At 42.5% G+C, this 25212-nt stretch overlaps 1 protein-coding gene across 7 annotated transcripts in view; it reads left to right on the forward strand.

Moving 5' to 3' along the window:
• ELAVL4 (ELAV like RNA binding protein 4) overlaps positions 1-25212 on the forward strand; it is a 50030-nt gene that overhangs the window by 10508 nt on the left and 14310 nt on the right. For 6 of the 7 annotated variants that reach the window (XM_075616300.1, XM_075616304.1, XM_075616306.1 and 3 more), the window contains one exon: positions 21432-21672. In XM_075616300.1, the coding sequence (XP_075472415.1) occupies positions 21432-21672 (241 nt within the window). Of the gene's footprint in view, positions 1-10998; positions 11136-21431; positions 21673-25212 lie in introns of those variants that run through there. The other variant, XM_075616305.1, reaches the window with a different exon arrangement.

Below are 25212 nucleotides of genomic sequence, written 5' to 3' on the forward strand. Positions count from 1 at the left end.
TTCCCTTGCTGTAAATATGTTGATGCCAGTGAGATAAAACAGTGCGGCTCTTGTAGGTCAGAGCTCTACATTAAAGATTTAATACATGTTCTGCCACATTGTCCCTATGACAACAAATGTATTAAATTGAGATAAACATGGCATGTTGTATTTTATCAACCTCTCATTACAACCTCAGCTTCCTAGAGCAGATTCTTATAGTAGATGATTTAGGTAATGATTTGGGGGAAACATTCCCCTGTTCCCTAAGGAGAAAAGGATTTACATCCAGTATTACATCCGTTCTTCTTGATGCTTTTGATTTGATGGGACTTTTGTACATGCATTTCTGCATTGACCTATGACGCAGGTGTTTGTCACATTTACAGCAAGTTAAAGGAGTACAGAAAATAAGTGTTCAAAATCAGCCATCTAGGAAACGCAGAAGGACTCGTGTGGAGAGAAGTGATTAGGATGCAAACATTACAGCTTCGTGTCAGTCAATAGCAGAACAAAATCTGCATGAAAATAATAGACTTTGGTGATGTATTGCTTGTCAATGGAGAGAACAAAACTGTGTGCGTATAAGTAATGCATTTTAATTTGTCAGCAGATTTGCTCTTGATTTTCTGGACCTTCCAAACACCCAGAAGCTTAAATATTAACCATCTTAATTCATTATTCTTCTTATATTCACAATCTTAAAGCCCATCATTGCCAAAGGGACCTGCAGGGAGAAGTTGTAGCCTTGAATGAGTTGGCCTTTGTAGAAGAAGACCAGCCTCAAGCATGTGTGTGTGTGGCTCTTTGGAGGTCATCTACACACACTTATTATATATTGACCCCCTGAATAACTAAATTAGCAAGCGACACACGGCTATTCTACCCTGGTTGTGAGAGTCCTTGGTTTCCTGTGCAGATGATAATCTGACCAGTTTGCCCTGAACGTACATACTGTAGAGATCTATGTATCAAAGCCAGTAACTGCGTCTGGTATTTAAATTGACGGCAACAGCAGCATTTTCATGCAGCATCTCCTAGGTCACTGTATCACGTTACTCTGCGGTGTGCTTCTGCCTGCCACTGTCAACAGCAGGAGTTAGAAATGAGTTAGGCAACACACACATGTATTATAAAGGGGGTCAGAAGTAGGGGGGACATTATCTGATTCAAGGAGAGACCGGTTTCTGATAAAGCCCAAGCTATTCTGACCCACAGTCTGGAAGATAAAATAGTACAAGAACAGGAAAGTAGTAGCAAAGGGAAAAGTTACATTGTAAACTAAAAAAAATACACCATTGTCAAATCCTGTGTTAACCCCTTGTTCTGCCATCTGTTTCTGGCCATAGAAGTAGTTAGACACTAAACAGGCGACCGTTGTCCAGCCGTTCCCCCATGATATACACCCAACCTGTAGGACCCCATACAGAGTGGTCCGCACTGAGATCCGAGAGGTGGATCAGGGATGAAGGCTAAGGAAGTGTTTGGAAGCAGCGCAGAATGTGTAATTACATTGGACGGAGGCCCGGTGAGGGTGTGTGAGAAATAAGGTCAGCTAAATGGATGTGCACGCACATTTCCAAACATCTGAAGGCAGCAAAAGGCAGAGGTAATCTGCTTAACCCATTCAGTACCACAAGATGCCTACGTTGCTTTTCTATGAGGGGGTGACTCTTCAGGCTGATGCTTCATTTAAACGTGCTTAACCCCTTCAGTGCTTCATTGCATCTTACGCCCTTATCCTGCTGGTCACATACGTTATTGGGAACATTTTTTGGAGTGCTTTCTACTGTTAAAAAAAAAAAGTGATGTTTGCGTTGAGGTGTCCTGTGCATTCGCACATGTTCTGTATCCTTGGTGCAAAACTGGCATCAAATAGCACCAGATTTATCTGATAAATCTGTTCTCCGTAATTGATCCAGTTTTGCAGCCTGCCGTGCCGGATAAGGCTATGGCCCCAGTGCCTGCGCTGCACGCGCGCCTGCGAGGCTGGTGGCGCATGCAGCCGAATTCCCCGGTCTGCAGAGAGCTGCAGGGGAAAAGACAGGGGTGTGGCCGTGACGTCACCCGGCAGGTTTGCCCTCATTGGCTGAGCCACCGGGGGGCGTGGCCTAGTGCTCCATCACTAGTTCCCCTCACAATTTTCTTGCAGGCTGGAAAAAAACCCTCACAGCAGGCCCGACCCCATTGAGGAGCGGCTCTTGTCCCTGCAGCGTCCGCCACAGCGGGCGCTGCAGTAGCCAGCGGGGACCTGGCCTTAGATACATAAATCCAATATTAATATTTACAGGGTTCCTCAAGCAACACTCGCATCCAAAATTGTTGTGTTTCTTAATCGAACCAGAACTGGATCACCCAGGGGTAATATCCCCCCTCCAACATCTGGGGAACCCCTGTTACCAAAATATTTGTGGGGGCAGGGGGCTTTGTGTTGGCTGTGACCGAAAAAACTACAAACATGGCTGCCAGGACTACACACATGGCTGCCAGGGCTACAAATATGTCTGCTAGGACTACAAACATGGCTGCCAGGGCTACAAATATGTCTGCTAGGACTACAAACATGGCCACGGGGTCAGCAATGTCTTCTGCTGATGACATTGCCGCTTTCTTTTGACCACCGGCCCCACCTTGACACTACAGCCACCTTAAGTCTGCTAGTTTGCCGGTGGACGCCCAGCTCGCCACTCTCGAAATGGGTGGGGAAAGGGGGGGAAGGGGAGGGAAAGGAGGGGGGGGTCCTAGGATGTTGGGAGACCATAGATAAGCTCCTGGGAACCCCCTACTTCCGGTAGGTGCAACTGATGCTTTAAAGATATCTGGCGCAGTGGCTGTTGCTTTTGTGTAAATGTTATCTTTGTTTGAAATGATACATAACAGGTGTTAGGAGGGAGTGGCTCAGTTTGTGTCCATTAATGTTTCTGCATGTTTCTGTTCAGAAATCCAAGGCACTGAGTCTCATCCAGTTTGTTGTTCTGTTGCATTTAGTTGTGCCATCTATTGTTGGGGTCTATAATATGGATTATATTTGAATGCCTCTATATCTTCTCCCTCAGTAATATTTTCTGCCCCTCTCCAGTTTTACCATCACTGGTTTTTTTTTGGTGCTACAGGACAGCGAATTCACTTTCCCATTGTCACAAAGAGTTGACACTGAGCTTCAAACTAGATTCACTCACTTAAAAAGCAATCGTATCACTGGAGTGCTCTGAGCTGCAGGACTTGCTGGGGATCCTGGGCCTATGTGCCACGAAATTCCTTTAAGCTTGAATTAATATTGCACCAGGTTCACACAACAAACAAATGCATTTTTAACTCACAAATGTCACTTTATTCACCAACGTACTATATCTATCTTCAAATAAATGACGGCGAGTATTGTGATCATTGATGTCACAGTTAAAAAATGGAGTTCCAATGAAGTTCAAATCCCACTTGAGGGGTACAGTATGTCACAGGATTTCTTAGAAAACAATTGAACGCGAAAAACACCCACCATCAGCGCACATCCACTTTCACCAAAACCCCAAATTTCATCTGTATTAACCCCTTCTTATTTCTTGTATATCATGCTGTGTCAAAAATCTGCACATCTTTAACTATTTCTAATGATAATCTTGCCCTCCAAGACGACGTGACCCTGGACGAAGCAAGTCCTAACCTCTAATTTAATTAGCATACTGTGACGAACCAATGTAATTAAAACCCTAATTTGTTTGTAAGAAATACATACGTGTAGACTTTTTTTGCAGCATGATATAAATAATAAGTGTTAATGATGATGATATCTTAGGTTATAATTTAAAAGAAAAGTATTGTTTACACCGGGGGGGATCTTAGCATAATACAGTACATGGGGGGGGGGGGGGGGGGGAGAATTAACCCTTAGGATGCCAGAGACTACCAGGTAATTACAAAAACATCCATATCTGCAAATATTATGTTTTATTTAGTTTTCAGGTGTCTGGTGGCCATTTTACGTTTTCGACCTTCAGGTGGGCCTGGTTTCTTTAATCTCCGTTTCTGAGATTTCAGCTCTAATTTGTGAGAAACCGGGTGCCACCCAATCAAAGAGGGGGTCTTCCCCTAGCGAATTTCGTATTTGTGGAGGTTTATATTAATTTATTTTCGTCGTTTATTCCCCCTTATCTAATCCTTTGGGACGGAGCTCTACTGCTGCACGTCCGTCTCCTTTTTGGCGTCATATCTGCAAATATTAAACCCTCAGTTGCCCAAGTGGCCCTCTAGTCATGGGTTGGCAACTTTATACTTTAAAATGTTCTATGTTGGCTAGTCTTATATTGCCGATGTTAGCGGCCATTATAGAAATAGGCAAGATCAGGCCTACATCCAGCCTGGGAGAGGAGTTAAAATGGCGTTATATTGTGGTGGTAGACTGATATCTGATTGAGCAAGGAAAGGGAGAGAGAGGGGAAAATGGTCCTGCTCAGCTGCCAATTTACGGCAAAAGAGTGGTGCTATCTATTTATCTATTTATTTATAAAATGTGTTTCCAGGAAGTAATACGTTGAGAGTTACCACTCGTTTTCAACTATGTCCTGGGCACAGAGTTAAGACAAATAATTATCTGGGATAAGATATATAAGTGTATATAAAAAGAGAAAGATCCATGTGACGCACTCATCTCCATTAAATGTAAAATAACAAAATTGTTGTTTTTTTCTATATATATATATATAGAAAACAAACTCAATTAAAACCTAAAGAATAGCGTTTGCCATGCTATGCTACCAAGTATGTGAAATAGCTGTATAGGGAAAGTTCACTACAATAATAGAAGTACAGGGACCTCTCCCACTGCCATAAATCGTGTGCTTACTGTATAATACACGTAACTATACTAATGTCTAAAAGACATATGTCTGTTGGTGATATGTGGTATTCAATTGCAATATCACCAAAGGGAATATGGAACCAGGGTGAGTGCAGCCGATGCTAATGATTATAACCCCCACTGTACAAATTACACTGGATGGTGAGCTAGAGGGAAATAAATGCACTCTACTATGGTAGACTGATATCGCCAGATATGACAATGTAGTAAATAGCATGTGAATTAGTAATTTGGCATTAATTAGTCCTTTCCAATGTACCATTAAATTTAACTCGTGTCAGTAAAATAGGCGTTGTTTTATGCTATAGCAATTTCCCGGTAAAACTAACACTTATTGATATTCTTTAGCGCATATTTTTATCCTTATCAGAGTTTATTAAATCCAGCCGTGGTATCAATCTGTCTTTAAAACTGAACCATGGGAAGTCTTAAACTGGGGCAGGAACAAGAGATGTACATGGTTTGGGGTGGGGGGTGGGGGGCAGGGCTGAATCTTATGTAGACCCCCAAAGCAGCTACATATTGGTATGTGCCCAGTGCCCCTTCTAGTTTACAACCCCCATCCAATCATGCTCATGGTTCCACCATGATGTTCTGTTTTAAAGTACATGACCTACGTACCAATGTAGATTGGAATTGAAATGAAATAGAAGCAATCAGCCACGTAATACCTTTGCTGCCACGTTCCGACATTGTTTAATAATGTAAGATGTATTTCATAACGCTAACGGTCTCTGAGAAAGGCGACCTATAAATAACTGAAGAAGGAATGCAGAGTGGTTTTTGTTCGAGCTCTTTAGAAAATCACTATAAAGAGGACCAACAAAAAAATAATGTTACATCTGGGTTTCCACAAAACCCAAATCTCTCAGGGTTTCTCACCTTTTACAGTACATGTTTTTAAGCAATCCAAGTTGGAGTGCAGTATCGGTAGTAGTACCTGTGTGTTAGAGTATCAGTACTAACCTGTGTGTTGGAGTATCGGTAGTGCCTGTATGTTGGAGTATTGGTAGTGCCTGTGTGTTGGAGTAGCAGTGCATGTGTATATACTGTATACCCTGTTCACTTATGTAACTGTATTTGTAACCATGTATTATTTGTCATTTTAACTCCTATGCCCAGGACATACTTGAAAATGAGAGGTAACTCTCAATGTATTACTTCCTGGTAAAATATTTTATAAATAAATAAATGTGTGTTGTGGTAACGTTAGTGCCTGTGTATTGGAGTATCGGTAGTGCCTATGTGTTGGAGTAACGGTGCCTGTGTGTTGGAGTAACGGTAGTACCTGTGTGTTGTAGTAACGGTAGTACCTGTGTGTTGGAGTATCGGTAGTGCCTGTGTGTTGGAGTATCGGTAGTGCCTGTGTGTGGGAGTACCGGTCGTGCCTGTGTGTGGGAGTATCGGTAGTGCCTGTGTGTGGGAGTATCGGTAGTACCTGTGTATTGGAGTATCGGTAGTGCCTATGTGTTGGCGAAACGGTGCATGTGTGCTGGAGTAACGGTGCCTGTGTGTTGGAGTATTGGTAGTGCCTGTGTGTTGGAGTATTGGTAGTGCCTGTGTGTTGGAGTATTGGTAGTGCCTGTGTGTTGGAGTATTGGTAGTGCCTGTGTGTTGGAGTATTGGTAGTGCCTTTGTGTTGGAGTATTGGTAGTGCATGTGTGCTGGAGTAACGGTGCCTGTGTGTTGGAGTATTGGTAGTGCCTGTGTGTTGGAGTATTGGTAGTGCCTGTGTGTTGGAGTATTGGTAGTGCCTGTGTGTTGGAGTATTGGTAGTGCCTGTGTGTTGGAGTATTGGTAGTGCCTTTGTGTTGGAGTAACGGTGCCTGTGTGTTAGAGTATTGGTAGTGCCTGTGTGTTGGAGTATTGGTAGTGCCTGTGTGTTGGAGTATTGGTAGTACCTGTGTGTTGGAGTATTGGTAGTGCCTGTGTGTTGGAGTATTGGTAGTACCTGTGTGTTGGAGTATTGGTAGTACCTGTGTGTTGGAGTAACAGTAGTGCCTGTTTGTTTATGTGGCTAACAACCCTCACTGTTTTACTTGAAACAATAATTTTTATTTTTCACAAGATGTGTTTATATCGCTGTTTCTGGTGGGCATACATAAAATGTCTGCTATTCATCTCATGGCAAATAATAATTTACTGAATTAGACCGCAATGTAAAATAGCAATGTAAAGGATATAAAGAATTTGACCATGGAGAATCCTTAGGAGTACTCCGATTTCTAGTCTTTTCTCTACATACATAACCTTCAGTAAGATTCAGTAAGATTTTTGACCCATAGCTCGTCCTGATGGAAATGCGAAGCTGCAGTGTTGGAATTGTGCGTGTGTGTGTGTATATATAAATATATGCTTATCTGCATGTCATTACCCAGAATCCCTGGCTGCAGTGTATGATAACTGTATGAGCACTGTATGATAATCGAGAAGAAATACCGAAACACATTTGAATAATTATTTATTGGTTATATTGTGTGTATATATGTGCAGGTATTTTTGTGTATTTAGAGTACCCGTTTATTGTTTAGAACACACACCATCGGTAGTCACTTTTGCCATATATATTTTTTATTATTCAATATACTACCTTAATATCACAAACACATATGTGCAATCTATAGCGTTACTTTATTGTTTTTGTATATGTATATATGTATGTGTAGATATGTGTGTGTATATATATATATATATATATATATATATATATATATATATATATATATATATATACACCATATTGGCCCAAATATAGTGCTATGTTTTTTCTCCTAAAAATGTCCTTCCGAAAACTGGACTTGTATTATATGCGCAGCACAACGCCTTTTTATTTTTCATGTAGACCACCGTCAAAACGTTAGGGTCGTATTATGTGCGAGGCGTACTATATTCGGGCAATACGGTATATATACCGTATACTAAAACAAAATCTGTGTTAAATAATTTTCAAAACAATAAAATTCCAGTCCAATTGGTTCCTTTCATCACGTGAGAGAAAATAGGGTGTCCTATTATCTTCTGCAAGTGACAATGTCTCAGATTAGCCCACTTCATTTGCAGATATCTTATGCATCGAGCATCCTCTTAGCCCATAAAACGTGCGCTCCATTCACTTTATCAGTTTCAATTTCCTGTTGGAGGTTCAGATGCATTTATGCTATAAGTAATCCTTGGATCCATTCAGTCACTGGCTGCCTTATGCTTCCATAAGTACTCCTTAATTCCCTTTTATTTGTGCAACAATTGTCTGACACCCCATTTTTAACCTACACGGCCCTTTCACGATCCTTTTTATGCTGTCTGCCGGGATGTATGCCTTTCCTTTACTATTACTCCACCGAGACGATTTTCTCAGATTAAATGCCGGCTTAATGTTTTGGGGAGTTTTAAGGCTATGTAGCCTTAATTTTAACGTATTTCTAAACTGTCAGTGCAGAGACTTTTTTTTAAAGATCCCTCCCTCACCCTCATTCATTTAGAAGTATCATTTTTCATTCAAAGAATATCTTTAGATGTAAAAGGAACTGAGGCGGCATATGAAAATTATATGTGTGTTATTAGAACATGTCAAAACACAGAGCCTGAGATAAGATTCTTAGCTGTGATATTGTGTCTAGCGGTGGCTGTGACAAGCACATTCTCTCTCATTTCTCAGAATATTCTGAGTTACATCCAGTTATTCAGAGGCTTACAACTTTGGGAATAAATCTCCGGATCCAGATGAAAGTTGGCAGTTTTGTAAAGATTGCAGATCTGAGTCACCTCCTGGAGCATCCTACCAACTCCTTCTGTAGCTCCAGAAATATCATTATCCTGTAGTAAAACAAAGATTATTATTTTTTTTGATTCTGTGGGAATAAATATCAGAAAAGTTGTTGAAAAGGTTTCTTGCAGACTTTGGCAAATGGCTATACAGTAACTGCATGACCATGTATGCCAGGTGAGGTTTTAAGGATACCCCTGCTTCAGCACAGGCGGTTCAGTCATTATGACTGAGCCACTGATTGAGCCACCTGTGCTGAAGCAGGGACATCCTGAAAACTTGTGCCTTGAGGACTGGAGTTGGCCACCCATGGTTTTAACCACTTCCTTGCCAGAGATGACTAGAATGCTTTTCAGACCCTTCTAGCAGCATGGAGGTTAAAATTAGATTTCTACTGTACTTAGTTAGTTACAAAAACGGGTTGGTCTTGATCTCTTTACAACATCATTTTAACCCCATTACTGCCCAAAGGGGTCTACAATGCAGTGCTTTGCATATTATAGGTGTATTGCGTTGCACTGCATTGTAAACTCCTCTGGCAGCAAAGGCTTTAAGGAATTAATTGACCATCATTGTGAATTTCCCTAACCTTGAGCTAAGCAGATTGGGAAATGCGGCAGTATTATTTTCTTTATCTACTGTAGGTTAAAGAGACAATACTTCCTAAAATAATCTCTTTGTTTGTTTTTTCTCTCTCCTAATACGGGCTGTTTCCCCCGGAACTCACCCAATGTTCCCCAATGTCCAGGGAGCCCCCAGTTCCTGAGTGGCATGTCCGGGGTTCTACAAAAAAACTAGTAGACCGATAATAGCCGCACGGTTAGGGCTTGCCCCAGCGGTCAGTAGAAAAGCTATAGCGTTATCGGGAGATGACGTGGCGGCTTTTCTATTGGTGACCACTGTGCCATATTTATCATTTTTGTAGTGCCAAGACCGATTAAAAAAACAAAAACTGCAAACTTTTAAAAAATATATATTTTTGTAGAAGTCGGTGGCAATTAAAACCCTTCCAAATATTTGTGGATGGTAAAAAAAACCTGCCTGTTGATATTCAGCGCGGGTTCTTTCTAAGGAGAATTTTGTAACCGATTAAAACTAGGGTGCTGAATATTTTGGAGAACACCCTTCGCTCACTCACTTTACTCCCTCTCAATCATTGTCATTGGGAAGGCTTGGCCAGTGGGTTCTGGTACAGGGGGGTACAGAGAGCCCCCAATTTATTTCTACTTCTGCAGTTTGTTTTAAAATAAGGTCACTTCCAATTTCTGTCTAGAAAGCAGAAATATTGTATGAAACGGGAACCAGGGAGGAGCTTCACAGTGATTCATGGGTTTTAGAATATTGGGGGCCGTGGTACATTACCACTACAGCACTTTAATTTCCGTTGACTGCGATCTGTTGGGCATTGTGTGTAAGTTTGTTGGTGGGAGGTTACAGACCTAAATGCTGAACATGATTCATATCTCAAATAAATTGTGACAACTTGGTGTCACCATAACAGTGGCCGATGTCAGGTCCAAGAATTGGTGACCGAGTTAGTCATGTGACCAGAAAGCGGAAGATGTCCTCAGTACTCAGATAATTATAACTCAGTTACTCTCACTACTAGCCATTTATAGTATTGTGGTATTGTGTTTGGTGCACATCCCATTCTTATGACCTTGGGCACTGTGTCTCCCTGTGGTTTGTACACCGACCGTAGAATGTAAGCTCTCTGGGGCAAGTGCATGTAAATGCTCCTTTAAATGACAAACCAGGTAGTGTTAGTAGCTGTCTCCTTATTATATGAGAAGTGGAGGTTTGGTACAGACAAGCGATCATTTCCTCAGTCCTATGACTGACTTTTGAGAATCCTGCTTAGATTTACAGGCCATTTGATATCCCGATTGCTGTAGTATTGGATTAATAGACACTTATTTTCGGATATCATTAGACACTTCCGTGTGATTATAAAAACACATAGGGGCCTATGTACAACGATTATATTTTAAACTCTTTTGCTAGTTAACATTCCAGTGCTAAAAAAAAGGTGAGGTAGTGACACTGGGTCTGTGCTGTAGCCTATCATGGTGCAGACCCTGTGCCCTCCCCTTTTGCATTAGGGAGGATGTTCTAAATTATAGGAGTCAGTTCTCCTCCTCTCCTCCTGGGGAGAGGAGTGTGTGTGTTGGAGTTCCCTTCAGCCCCTCATGGGTGGAGGAGCGAAGATCTGTGCTTAGCACAGGGCCTCATCACATTATCTGCTGGCTAGCACCTTCCAAGGGCCTGAAACCCCTACTCTACTATATGCAATGCTTTTATACCATCCTGCAGTGGCTTCATCAAATAAAGATCCCGTTTATATACTTCTGGCTGAGTTGAGGTCTATTAGCCTGAAGTATAGAAGTAAGACTGTCATGTTAGGGACTGTCTGCAGTTATACTGCATCCTGCTGTGACTGGAGGTCCTGTCACGCATGGAAAGAACCTAAGGATCACCTAAAGCCTGTCCTGTTACCCCACAACATCGCGGACACTCAGCTCTCATGGACCCTCACAGGTATGACCGCATCACAGACATCAGAAGTAGCAACATGCTTCCAGAGAGGCGGGGAAACAGGGCTACAAATTCAAACTTTCATAAAATGTGCATTATAAGTATGAAAATAAAACATTTTGTTAACTTATGTAATAAAACGTGTTGTGGCAAATAGATGTTTGGATTGATACATAACTTAATTCTGCGATAACACTATTAAGTCTTTTTAGGGTCTATCCCAAGTTGAACTTAGTGTATGATTTTAAAACTCAATTGAAACTGAGTTTTCCGTGCCTCAATTTTGCTATAAAAAAAAATCTGTATGCGACATTTAGTATATAGGGGGGGGGGGAGCCTATGTAGATGGTATTGCACTTTTAGTGTGAGTACGGTGTTTTTGATGTGTGATTCTAGCAGCTGTGCTTTGAGTAGCTGATGCTGGAGCTGGGAGGCAGAGAGGTCACGGAGTGGAAGGTTACACTAGCTTAAGTGGGAAAGAAACGGGTATGCATTGTGTGTGAATAGCTGTATTGAGATAATTCTCTGCATTTGAATGGCCAAAGCACATCATTTTAAAGTCCTCTATTTCCAGTGTTAAAATGAACAACTGTCACAGGCAGCAGCTAAAGGGACTGTTTTATTTAGATAAAGTTAGACTTTTGCATTATGTATTAAAATGGCTCTCTTTATGGTGGGATGTAACGCATGTTTTCATTAATGAACAGCAGAAATAATATGAAATCAGAGCTCATGAATACTTCATGAGGTGCAATTTACCACAATCTCTTTTCCTGGCACTTCGGTGCAGTGAACAGTTTCTTATGCATAGATAATATTTTGGACTTCTTCACGCTGCTAGGAATAGCAATCTGTTCTCCGAATCGGATGGTAACAGCATGTTTGCTGTCTTCCCCCCTAATATTTTAGTATTCTAGAATGCTGTTGGGTTGATATTTTCTAAACAAACGGCACTTGGGCATTTGTAGACTTCTTCTTGTCATGGTGGTGATGGAACTGCAGGTTTGCCTTTGGTGGCACAAATAAAACAGAAGCACTGTGAGTAATAAAGGATCAGATCAAGATGAAAAAGGCAACGATGTAGTACAATGGGAAGCAGCTTACTGTATGTTAACCCCCTTTGCTGACAGAGTTTGCATGTTGCAGGGACATTGATCTGCAATGTGATGCCGGCCAAGCCACATGCAATCATCTTAACCAGTTGAAATCTCCATATGGTAAAGCTGAGATGTCTCAGTTCTTCCCTGATTTAAAACTGATTTAAAGACATTATTTTTTTTAAAGGAAACAAAAGCTGTAACATTGACCTTTACCTAATATTCTGTAAAGCTGTCTTCTCCGTGCCGCATAATATTTGAGTTCCATTCATTGGAACGGAGTTTATCTCCAGCACGTCTCCACAGTACAGGCATACCCCGCATTAACATACGCAATGGGACCCGAGCATGTATGTAAAGCGAAAAAGTACTTAAAGTGAAGCGCTACCCTTTTCCCACTTATCAATGCGTATACTGTACTGCAATCATCATATACGTGCATAACTGATGTAAATAACGCATGTGTAACAGGCTCTATAGTCTCCCCGCTTGCGCACAGCTTCGGTACAGGTAGGGAGACAGTATTGCTGTTCAGGACGTGCAGACAGGCGCATGCGTGAGCTGCCGTTTGCCTATTGGGCAATATGTCCTTACTCGCGAGTGTACTTAAAGTGAGTGTCCTTAAACCGGGGTATGCCTGTATCTTGAATAGGGGTAAATGAATCTTTAAATATGGGACTGATCTTCTATTAACTCGTGTCAACCAACCGCCTGGCTGCCATTGCGATGTGTCCCCCTCCGATGTTGTCCGTGTTTTTTCATACTGGGCATTGCCGGATGTACGCATAAGATAACTAAGCCACAGCTAAGGGCCTCACAATATGAGGAGCCTCAAACATAGGAAACAATGTGTGAATGCCAAGTTTTAAAATCGGATGATAAATAAAGAAGATATGGGGGAAAAAGACTATAAATATGGGCATATTTGTTCAAATATGTAAGCATCATGTGCATCGAAAGTGAAAAACGTTGTCGCTTGTCATTTGAAGACACATCAATGACTTTACAATCCAAAAATCATGACAGAAAATGTTTTAATATTAAAATAAATGTGTTGTGCAAACACTGTTTCATTTTAGCTTCACACCGTCATCTTTGTTTATAACAATGCTAGTACAATGCTTTCATTCATTTCAGTTTCAGCTTTATATGTTCAGTGCTTCCCTTCAGTCAGAATAATACATCTAGTTCTAATTTTTGGGGCCTCTTAAACTTGACATAGATTAGGGCCTCACAAGTTCAAAGTCCAGCCATGTCTATGGGATTTTATCTTTCTGCTCATGGTGCAGATAATTCTCCTGCTTTGCATGTTCCATCTTTCCATGCAAGCTGCAGAAATGGCAAAAGATAAAACACAGCCAAGATGCACTAGGCTCCATTAAGTCAGGACGAATACTGTGACATTTTCTAAAACAGCAACGGACGTCATTTTTCTGGAGTTTAACGTGTGTATGCAAAAAAAAAAAACGCCCGTTCTACAGCTCATTAGCATAGGCTTGATGTCACGTTCTTTTAGCACAAGATTGCGTTATCTGCCACTAACATCAAGTCTGAGAGAGCGAGAGAGAGGCCTATTTCGGGGTCTGGATGGGAGTAACGCCACCTTTAGAGATGACGTGAATAAAACACCGTTAATTCCCTGTGGTAACCTGAACGGCTTTTAGTGAATGTGCACTGTTGGGATAACGCCTAATTTGCATATGTTTTGTAGCTCATTATCGCTAATGTAATTTAATTACAACATTAACGCTACACTATTTAAATGATTAAACTGGGTTATTCGCTTTAAACATTATTATTAACATGACAATTGTTAAATGTCTTTTTACATCTCTTCTATAGATTAGTAATTTAGGTTAATATTACGTTAAATAGCTTAACGGAAATTGGCTTCCTACCCTGCAACTTATTTAGCAGGAACTGTACCTATTAAAACCAGCTGTACTTATCCCCTTCTATTTGATGTATATACAAACAAATCCAGTGCTTCCTCGATAAACTGATTTTTGCATATAATCTATTGCATTTGTGAAGGCTCCTTCATCAGGTCCGACATGTATGCTCCTATATCCCACATTGACAGAGGAACTACAATGTACCTATTTTCATGTACCAATGAGAGAGGGTCATAGACACAGCTGATGGAACTATGGAACGGTGTAACCTGGGTCCTGGGGGCAGAGATTATGGCTCCGGTTCTGTTCTAGGTAAAATGTTCTGTTCTTTGTTTACATTTTTCTTTTCCTCGCTGTTGAAGCTTCCTTCGATCATGACCTAGGGTTGCCGGGTGGGCTCTCCAAAAAATATTGGACACAATGGTGAAAGGTGTGACGCGCTCCACACCCGCTCTCACCTCTCCACTCCTTCCTCCTCTCCTTGACCCCACGACTCCCGATACCTCCTCCTGATTGGCTGCATTAAGCAGCAGCCATTCAGATTGAAGGAAGCTGCCCAGCCCCCTAGGAACAGCCCTACTCTCTCCCTGCTCGGGGAAATCCCGCGCCCAAAACCCGCCTCCCCCCAAGCCGGTCACATCACTATGTCCAGAGAGGTAATACCCGTATTTACATACATGTTCAGTATTGCCTCAATTTTTTTTACTGAACAGTGTCCAAATACAGGACTGTCCGGTTCAATACTGGACACCTGGCAGCCCTACACATGACAGGAATTCCGCGTGGGAATGTATTTATTCAGGCACACTTCCCCCCCCCCCCTCCTGCACTACCAGGGAAACCCCCTGTGGAAGCTAATTGTGGGTATCCCTCCAGATGCATGCGGCCCGATAGACCAGAATGCCTCCCTTCCCATGGCCTCGTCTCCAATGACATCACTGACTCCACCCTAAGTGAATACTAACCCTGGCTGCATAACCACTAGCCCCACCCACTCTCTGCCTGCTGTAGCACTCAGTGGCGCCCTGGAGATCCTCTGAAGGCATTATTCTGAGGCCCTGCAACCTTGGGGACGGAGATACATTGATTTTCATTGTTTTGAGTTGGGAGATGCAGGGGAGGGACTGATGGAGGAATATTGGGTGTATCCGAACCTTTCCCGCTTGTGTGAGGGATCTGCGTCATGTGACCACTGTCACAATCACATGATGCTGACACCACCGTGTCTGTGACACGATTCATTTTGGCATTAAAACAGTTAATCATATCTAGAGCTACAGAACGTTAAGTAAAATTGCTAGTAGATAAGTTCTAGTTCTTTCATTTATTTAGGAATGGCATAGATGGAGCTGTGTGAGACTGGGAAACAACATGTTACAGCGATACTGCAATTTATTTGCACACCAATGTTTGCAGGGGCTCTTAAAATGGCCTCCCCTGTGATCTGAAAATGTATATACAGTACTTGGTATGAGCTTCTCACGTAGCACTTCGTAACGTTTATCGCGTGTTCTATTTCTGTGACTTTCGGTCCTAAATGTGCAGAGATAGTAAACATAATTTGAATTAGAATCATGAACAGTTGATAAGGCGTTACATGACTGAGAGCTTACACTTACCGCTACACTGGCGTGGCATCTGCTGCTGTCATCCACGTTTAAATGCACAAATAAAAATATGCTTCTTGTTTTCTGAAACTGAAATTGCCAACAACCAAATTATAATTACAGATAAATGTAACTTTGTTATCCTTCTGTATTTATCTTAATTAATCATCACCCTAGCATTTTAAGTTGCAAAAAGGTATGATTCAGATTTCCTGACACTGCTGTTTCCTGGATAAATAATTCAAGTGTAAACGAGAGATAGGGGTCATGCCACAATTTAAATCATTAGCTGCTAGAATTAATTTGCTTTTTTTTTTTAAAGCGTTCAGAAACAGAATAATTTGTCTTGCGGTCTAAAATGCAGCGTTCTGCAGGCAATTGGAGAGAAGGGAATAGAAATTACAGTAGGTGCCACACAGGCTTACGTGCTCACATACTGCTAACAGAAATAAAGGATTTGGCCAAATGAATCATAGTTCGATGAGAGGATGTAGCTTTTTCACCATGCAGGGACATCAAACTGGTTTCTCTAAGGCAGGGGTGGCCAACTCCAGTCCTCAAGAGCTACCAACAGGTCAGGTTTTCAGGATATCCCTGCTCCAGCACAGGTGGCTCAATCAGTGGCTCAGTCAAAGGTTGATCCACCTGTGCTGAAGCAGGGACCAATTAAGCCACCTGTGCTTAAGCACAGATCGATTGAGCCAGCTGTGCAGAAGCAGGGATATCCTGAAAACCTGACCTGTTGGTAGCTTTTGAGGACTAAAGTTGGCCACCCCTGCTCTAAAGCCTTTCTCTTTTTGGGAAACCACGACTATTTCTAAAGATGAAGCCAAAACAATGTATTCACGTGTTGCTATTTTTGTGCATGAACCGATTTGCTGATGGAGGGAAATGCAGCACTGTTCTGCCTCATTCTTGGGGGAAACCTTGTATGATAACTGACACATGGTTACTGACCCCTGTGGGAGCCAAGGGGCCACAGGAAACGATAACCACTTTGCCAATCTCCATTGATGTTAATGCTGGCCTGTCTTGTGGTATTGTGAACAGATCAACAAGGCCACACTACATCTGCAGCATCAAACTAATGCTAGATCTAGACCAAGAAATGATTTGATTTCAATGTAATCTCTTTAACAACCTTCCTGCTACAATACAGTACATCTAACTGAGGAAGTTCATAAATTCATTGCAGTGGCCTGGAAAAAATTAGAAGCATGTCACCAAATAAACCCTTTTATCCAGAAAACAGTACTGTCTCGGTTCACTTCACTCCAGATTCAACAGAGAGAAGCGGGGATGGGATTTCTTGATAAACATAGATACAGTATAGACTAAAAACGCTTACATTTAAATTTCCAAAATTCAAAAACATTCCTTTAATGAACAGAATATGCATGTTATTATGTGTGTGTGTGTGTGTGTGTGTGTGTGTGTGTGTGTGTGTGTGTGTGTGTGTGTGTATATATATATATATAATGCATGACAGATACAGTGTATAGGATCAGCTGACCTGTGCTGTTATATACAGCGGGTATTTTTATGCCCTCACGCTGTTTGTGAGGATTTCTGATATGAAGCAGCAAGCGTAAAATTAGCAGCTCCTCAGAGCAGGTGCAAAGTGGCGCCACATGTCACGGACTGTTTGAAGGATTTCTTTTTCCGCGCTAATGGACACAGCTTCACAAAGTGCCAGTAACCAGTACTGTCCACAAGCAGCAGTGATCAGGAGGGGAGGAGAGGGTTAGGGGTTACAGCACTGCCTTATACAGTAAGCAGGTTTAAATCTGTGCCAGCTCCCTGTAACCTCGAGGTGAGTCACAAAGTCACTTTTGGGGGTTATTTATCTAAGTCTACCAGCTGCCACAATGTAAGCAACAAAGCAACAGATTGTCTGCCATAAATATTGTGCTTAAATTATGCAGCCAGAAAACGGATAAATAACGCCCTATATCTCACTGTACTTCACGTATGAATAATTAGATTGTATACTCTATGATGCTGCACTAGTTACACAGCAGCACCAGCATACAGTACAGTATATACAAAATATACAGTATCTACTGTTGTGAATTTGTGTTGCTATATAGCAGGGATGGGCAACACCAGTCATCAAGGGCCATCAACAGGTCTGGTTTTATGGATATCCCTGCTTCAGCACAGGTGGCTCAGTCAGAATGACTGAGCCACTGATTGAGCTACCTGTGCTGAAGCAGGGATATCCCAAATACCTTGCCTGTTGGTGGCCCTTGAGGACTGGAGTAGGCCACCCCTACAGTATAGTAATACAGAACATCACCACTCACTCATTTAAAGCTTTTCCTTCTGGGACATTCTCCAAAACATTTTCTATATTTTTATACCGGTGTGCCGATAACATGTAACATTTTTGGGGCAGGGATTAAATGGAAGAATGAACTGCTGTGATATATTATGAAGGAGACTTCAATGTGAACATCCAGATCCTCAACTCACACAGATACATTTCCATATATGGAGTGTAAGCTCTTCAGGTCAGTGGTACCCTCACATGATGTTTTACTGGTATCTCTGCTGCTCCCCCGTGTTGTATCAGCATTGTACAGCACATTGCCTGTATGGCTATTTTCATAAGCACCGCACAAACAAAAAAGCCTACATAACTGCACAAACCCACTTCACATAGCAGATTGCAAGGTAGGCATCCAGCATGGTACCTGTTTATTTTTGTCACAGAGAAGGGCAAGGGCAGCAGAAAATAAATGTGTGTCCTTTAGTTCTGGTAATATTAATGCTGTATTTGCTGTTTCAACTTCAACTCGTTCTCTGAGCTGCCCTTCTGACGATACTTTGAAGTCAGCAATTCTCGCTGCCTGTAGTGTAAATACACCACGTTCCTTTAAAGATGTGCATCCACCTAGCAGCATGTACAATGAAGGGTTATGACTCTCTTAATGTTAATTAACGAACGCTGTTTGCATCACTTCTGCCCCTTTTTGCTTCATCAATAATTATGGGAAATTGTTATATGGAGCAATAAGAGGCGTCAGCGAGTGGTTATATGGGGCAATAGGAGTTATAGGGAGAATGATATGGGTTATAGGGAGCAGTTATATGGGGTAATAGGAGGAGCTATAGGGACAGGTTATATGAGGCGATGGGAGGAGTTATGGGTAGAGGTTATATGGGGCAATAGGAGGAGCTACAGGGAGCAGTTTATAGGGTAATAGGAGGAGTTATAGGGAGCAGTTATATTGGACAATAGAAGGAGTTATAGGGAGCAGTTATATGGAACAACGAGAGGAGTTATAGGGACAGGTTATATGGGGTTACAGGGAGCAGATACAGTATATGGGGCAATAGGAGGAGTTATATGGAGCAGTTATATGAGGCAACAGGAGGAGTTATAGGAAGCAGTTATATGGGGTAATAGGAGGAGTTAAAGGGATCAGTGATATGGAGGAATAGGAGGACGTTTCGTGAGTAGTTATATGCGGCAATAGGAGGATTTGTATGGAAGGTTTATATGGGGTAATAGGAGTTACAGGGTGCAGTTATATGGGGCAATAGAAGGAGTTACAGGGAGCAGTTATATGGAACAAGAGGAGTTATAGAGAGCAGGGGTGCCAGCAGATTTCCTGGGGCCCAGGACTTGAGTTTCCCCACACCCCCATCGGTGGTCTTGCAAGTCCCCCCCACCCTTCACACCTCCTTGTTCTCCCTCACTTCTATTCCTCTCATGTATTTCTCTCATGTATTTCTCTCCCCCCATGCCTCATTCTCACCCCCTCTTTTTCTCATTCACTATCCCCCCCTCACCCCACTCTCTCTCTTCCTTGCTCCCTCTCTTACACCCCCTATCTCCTCTCACTCTCTCCCTCTGCTATCACTAAATTGCCCCCCCCCCCCGGTAACTTAATCTGCCCTATATCACACTCATTTCCTTATCCCCCCCTGGCCACGCACATACATGCTAACAACCCCGCCAAATATGCATAGGATTCCCCCACACAATGCTCACACAATACCACCCCACAATAATTACCCCACACAATACACACAATAATTCCCCTCATACAGTACAATACATACACAAACACTACCCCCATCCCCAAATACATACACAAACACTGCTCCATCCCCAAATATATACACAAACACAACCCCCAAATACATACACAAACACAACCCCCATCTCCAAATACATACACAAACACAACCCCCATCTCCAAATACATACACAAACACTGCTCCATCCCCAAATACATACACAAACACAACCCCCAAATACATACACAAACACTGCTCCATCCCCAAATACATACACAAACACAACCCCCAAATACATACACAAACACAACCCCAATCCCCAAATACATACACAACCCCGATCCCCAAATACATACTTACACTTACCTTTGGGATGGTCTAAGGCCTCTGGTGCCCCGGCACACAGCAGCGAGACAGAGAGGCGCCTGGTGTGGGAGATAGGCAGATTCGGCACGAGGCCAGGCGTGGATCAGGGGCCCACAGAAACTGGGGAGAGCCGGGGCCTGGCAGCAAACAGGGGCCCAGCAGCCAGCCGCAGAAGTTGGGCCCGGCCTCTAGCCACTGGGCCCGGGACACTTGTCCCAGCTCTTCCCCCTTGTTGGCGGCCCTGGTAAGGAACAGTTGAATAGAGTAATAGGAATTCTAGGAAGCAATTATATGGTTCGGTAGAAGTTATATGGAGTAATAGGAGGAGTTATAGGGATTGTTTATATGGACCAATAAGCAGAGTTATATGGAGCAATAGGAGGAGTTATAGTTAACAGAAGTGCCAGACTACAATTTCCATTTTCCATTTATTAAAGTCAATGTATGTAACATGTGCTTGTGATATGGAGGGTGTCAGTGTGAGGAGTTAAGTGATTCACAATCAGCAAGGCCCCGCTTCTCGGCGCCCCACTTTTCGGCGATCCGCCGATATGGCGGTACCGAGAAGGGGGCCGCCATGTCTACGCATGCGCAGAATGTTTTTTTTGCTGATGTTGTGCATGCGTAGGATGGTGCATTGCCGGACTGCGAATGCGCACATAACGAAAATCGCTTTCGCTTTGCGGCGGGTCCTTAGAACGGAACCCGCCGCATGACTGGGGCCCTCCTGTATTACAAAAGGGTGTATATATTATATATATATATATATACTTATTTTATATTCCTCTATGTACAATTTTTTTTAATTTCGTTTTACTAACACCCAGAAACATGAACATGTCATGCCTATAATTTGTGTTGGGAGCTGGGATAGGACTTTGTTATGGAGGCCAACAGACCATAGAACAGCAGCCAAAAGTTCTAGGAGATGAAGCCGAGAGCAGGGAGAAGAATGGAGTTCATTGGATACCTGGTATCCACAGATAGGAGCCTGATTACAGCTTGTGTAGATGAGCTGGGAGCTGACACAGAGAGTACAAGCAGTTTATCAAGGAACCAAGTGAAGCTTCTATTACAGTACCAATGGGTCAATAAGTGGCTTTTTACTTGAAAAACCTTGATTAATATAAATGTGCTTTTGGAGGATTTCGCAATTTGCATAAACCTCACCTCCTGTTGCACTTCCATATTATTAATAATTCCCAGTGCAACGAAGTCCGGTTTCCTATAGTAACCAACTACTCCATCCTCTGCCTTACTTTTGCTGCCAGTAACCCTCTTTTATATGCATCTTCTTACTTGCAGATAATTAGCACCATGGAACCTCAGGTGTCAAATGGCCCCACTTCCAATACGAGCAATGGTCCATCCAGCAACAGTAGGAACTGTCCTTCCCCCATGCAGACAGGGGCAGCCACAGACGACAGCAAAACCAACCTCATAGTCAACTACTTGCCACAGAACATGACGCAGGAGGAGTTCAGGAGCCTCTTTGGCAGCATCGGAGAGATCGAGTCCTGCAAGCTGGTGCGGGACAAAATCACAGGTGCGTGCTATGCCCTTTAATGTCACTAAGGTGCATTCAGTCCTTCCCATTGGGGAAAACACTATTACAAATGTCATACATTTCAGATATCTGCAGTTAGTATAGCCAAGACCAGCTTAAGGCGCTACTAGGCCAGAAACACACTCAGGAGCAGCTGTTTTTAGTTTTTCACTATCTTTTCATAATCCCCTTTATGCTTCCTGCAGTCATTCTTGTAATAGGACTTTTATCTGAATTCTTTTGTCTGCCACGATAAAGATGGTCACTGCTTTCTCCCACTGAAGTAGTAAGAGTGCAACTGGTGGGACTGGATGCTTATTTTCTCATTTCAAAGAATAACGGCAATAAAGTATTTTCTGAGTCCCAAGGATGTACCTTCCAGACGGACTGACCTTGTTCATAAGTAAAATAATAATGCCCAAATGCATACACGTTACTGATTAGGAGGCAATGGCTGGCCAATGCTGCACGTTCTATTTTTTATACATAATAAAAACTATTAAGGGGAGAGAGTAAATTCGGAGATCCTGCGAAATAGCCTTTCTCACTAACCCTTTTGCTGCCAAGGGGCCTGCAATGCATCCCTCTACAATGTGTTGCCTAGTCTGGTAGCCAGGATGTTAATCCGGATTGTCCAGTAGCTGGCTTTAACTGATTCAGGCCAGGAGGAGCTACTGGGCACTGAAGGGGTTAAGCTGAAGGTGAGGGAGAGACAGTGGGGCTGAGCAAGTTAAAAGCAACATGAGTTCAGAACATGTCCCTGTCAGGGTGCTGTGCAGAGAGGGGCTTTACTGAGACACGCCGCTTCTGAAGTTAATATGTGCTGGGAAATCCCATACCCAGCCACGTGATATCGTCCAGAACTTGACAACAACTTTCCACTTTATCTTATAACTCGCTCTCCCAGTGACCCTCCGGGACATCTTTTCCTGTCCTCCTCCCCAGTCTAGCATGGGGGCCATTTGGAAGTGTCAGGCTTTAATGAACACAGATTTTATTTAGTCGAAAAGCAATTGGTGTCATTTAAAGATCACCGCTTTTATTTTTGTAGACGTTTTATGAGAACTGTAAAAGCAGAATTCTCTGACTGTGTCCCACTCAGGACCAGCCACTCTCTGTTCCACTTCTATCCTTCCTTCTAGACTTGTGTAAATTCTTCCGATCCTTGTAGAAGTTCCTTCATCGCCTGGATGTTTCCTGGCACTGACTTTGCGTCTCTTAAGAAGTTTGTATCACATATACCCAGCTCACATAAACTATGACATTGAGAGGAAGCAGCATCATTAAACGTAGGGGCTGCAGTACAGGGGGCTGGCAGAATATCTATTATTCACGTGCCAAGATGCTGAGCTGAAATTAGGAAACGGGGGGGGGTAAAAAAAATGATGTAGTCGTAAAGTGAGCTTATTATACATTCCAGTTCACAACGTAATTAATTCTGGCTTTTTAAATTAACAGCAAAACTGGTCCCTGTTGAGTCATTGCAGCTACATTGAGGTCAGAAAAGAGGCTGATAACGTTTCTTACCTGTTCAGCAGAATAAAAATGATAAAATGAAGCTACAGTGGTATGAATGGGTCCTGGGTGCTTTGCTCTTCAGATACCTGCTGTGTGATGCTTTTGGGAAGTTTGGCTCTAAATGCTGATGAGTTTAGTTTCCGTATCAGCCACTTTTACTAGTTCTTTTATCTTGAGAACATCACTTCAGCTGCCCAACTGGTACCTGGGGGGTAATTGTATGAGGGTTCTTTTTCTTTTGGAGTCTGCTTCTTCTGCAGAGTATCTCATACGTGCAGCTATCAAGCTCATACTGAACAAAACAAAGGTTGCCGCAGCCACGCCAGTGATGCACAGACTGTGCTGGGGCAGTAACACAGTTTTTAGAGAGATCAGAGAGGCCGCACCTTTTAGGAGAAGTTTCCATGAACATTTCCTATCGTGCAAAACTAGTGAGACATTTCCCAATATATTGCAGGCTGCATGAAAAAAGGGAATGCACGTTCAAAACACTATGTAATTCTCTTTATCACTGTGTGGCCTTGCGCACACTCATGCATATCAATAAGCTTCTCTGCCAATAGGAATCTCTATTTCCCTAGTGGGCTTTGTAAATGGGTACAGAGCGCAGCCCAAGCTGAGCCTGTGCTTAGATCAGTTGAGGTGAGGCAGTGAACAATGTGTATCAGCCCAGCATCAGTTCCAAACAAGGGGTGGGGCTGGCAGCTGTTCAAGTCCCCAGCTCCCAGTACTATCCCCCCCCCCCCCCGTAACAACACACACACACACACACACACACACACACACACACCTTAGATGGAAAGCTTCTCCTTGCAGATGCTAGTAAACAGGCTGCAGTACTAAAGTGAGAGCACTTAGCCATGCAGCATCCTTTCTAGTATATCAAAAGGGTTGCACGACTCCTGTGACTAGACCAGCTGACAATTGCCTATTATCTTTGTAATAACTGTGCTGCTTCAATGAGGTCTTATTCGCCTCTTATATGAGGTCTTATCCCTCACTGTTCTGCTTTCCTTGCTCAGTCCCTATAAAGCAGGAGGGGCCATCCGCCGTCAAAGACTGAGCCACCTGATTGATATCCTTAAAACCTGACCTGTTGGTGGCCCTTGAGGACTTGAGTTAACCACCATTGCTATAAAGCGATGCACAGATCAGACAGAGCGATCAGACACTGAGGCCAGGACTGAACCCAATTTCACGTTATCCTGTGACTCACTGTGCCCATTTATCCAAAAAGCAAAATATCTCAGGGGATCTTGACTATAAGGGATCTGCTTTTATTTCTGTCATATTTTGAAAATGGGCACCACCATTCTTTAAAAGAACGAAACGAGCCATATTTCTAAGAATAGGACCTAGAAGTAGCCACTGCCCAAGATCAGTAGTCCCATCTGTTCCAATGGGGCCCTCTATGTGGGTGCCCATGTCTGCTAAATTGGTCTTTGAATTTGCCAATTTTATCAAATGTAATGCTAAACAAATGCCATAAAAAAACAACTCTGATAGTCAGAAGTGTCTGCATTACTAAAGTGCCTTTTATAAACAGAAGTACTCTTTTCAAAAATAGAAATAGCCGTGTTAGTCCAGGTGCAATAGTGCAGAATAACTACAAACTTCAGTATTAAGTGATACCTTTTTTATTTGGACTAATAATTGACATTATAAGACAAGCTTTTAGAGTTCCCTGCTCCTCATTGCTGGGGGAGAACTCTTGGAAGCTTGTCTTATAATATCAATTGTGAGTCCAAATAATAAAGGTACGTATTACCTAATGTTGACGTACTCTTTTAAATAACCTATTCCCCACCCCCTCATTTTGGCTTGTTATGATCTATGCATCTACAACTGAACCAATGCAAACCCATGAATGATGCTTTCAGGTTAATGTCACAACAAAACAATCATTTGTTTTCCTTGCAGTTTTTATGGCTCCGATATAAAATCCTTATCTATGTGAGGGACCCCACAGACAAACCCTGTGCTAAAATGTGCAGTTCCTGCCACTGCATATACCCTGAGTTG

The sequence above is a fragment of the Ascaphus truei genome, chromosome 10 (genome assembly GCF_040206685.1).
Source record: "Ascaphus truei isolate aAscTru1 chromosome 10, aAscTru1.hap1, whole genome shotgun sequence".
Taxonomy (NCBI): domain Eukaryota; kingdom Metazoa; phylum Chordata; class Amphibia; order Anura; family Ascaphidae; genus Ascaphus; species Ascaphus truei.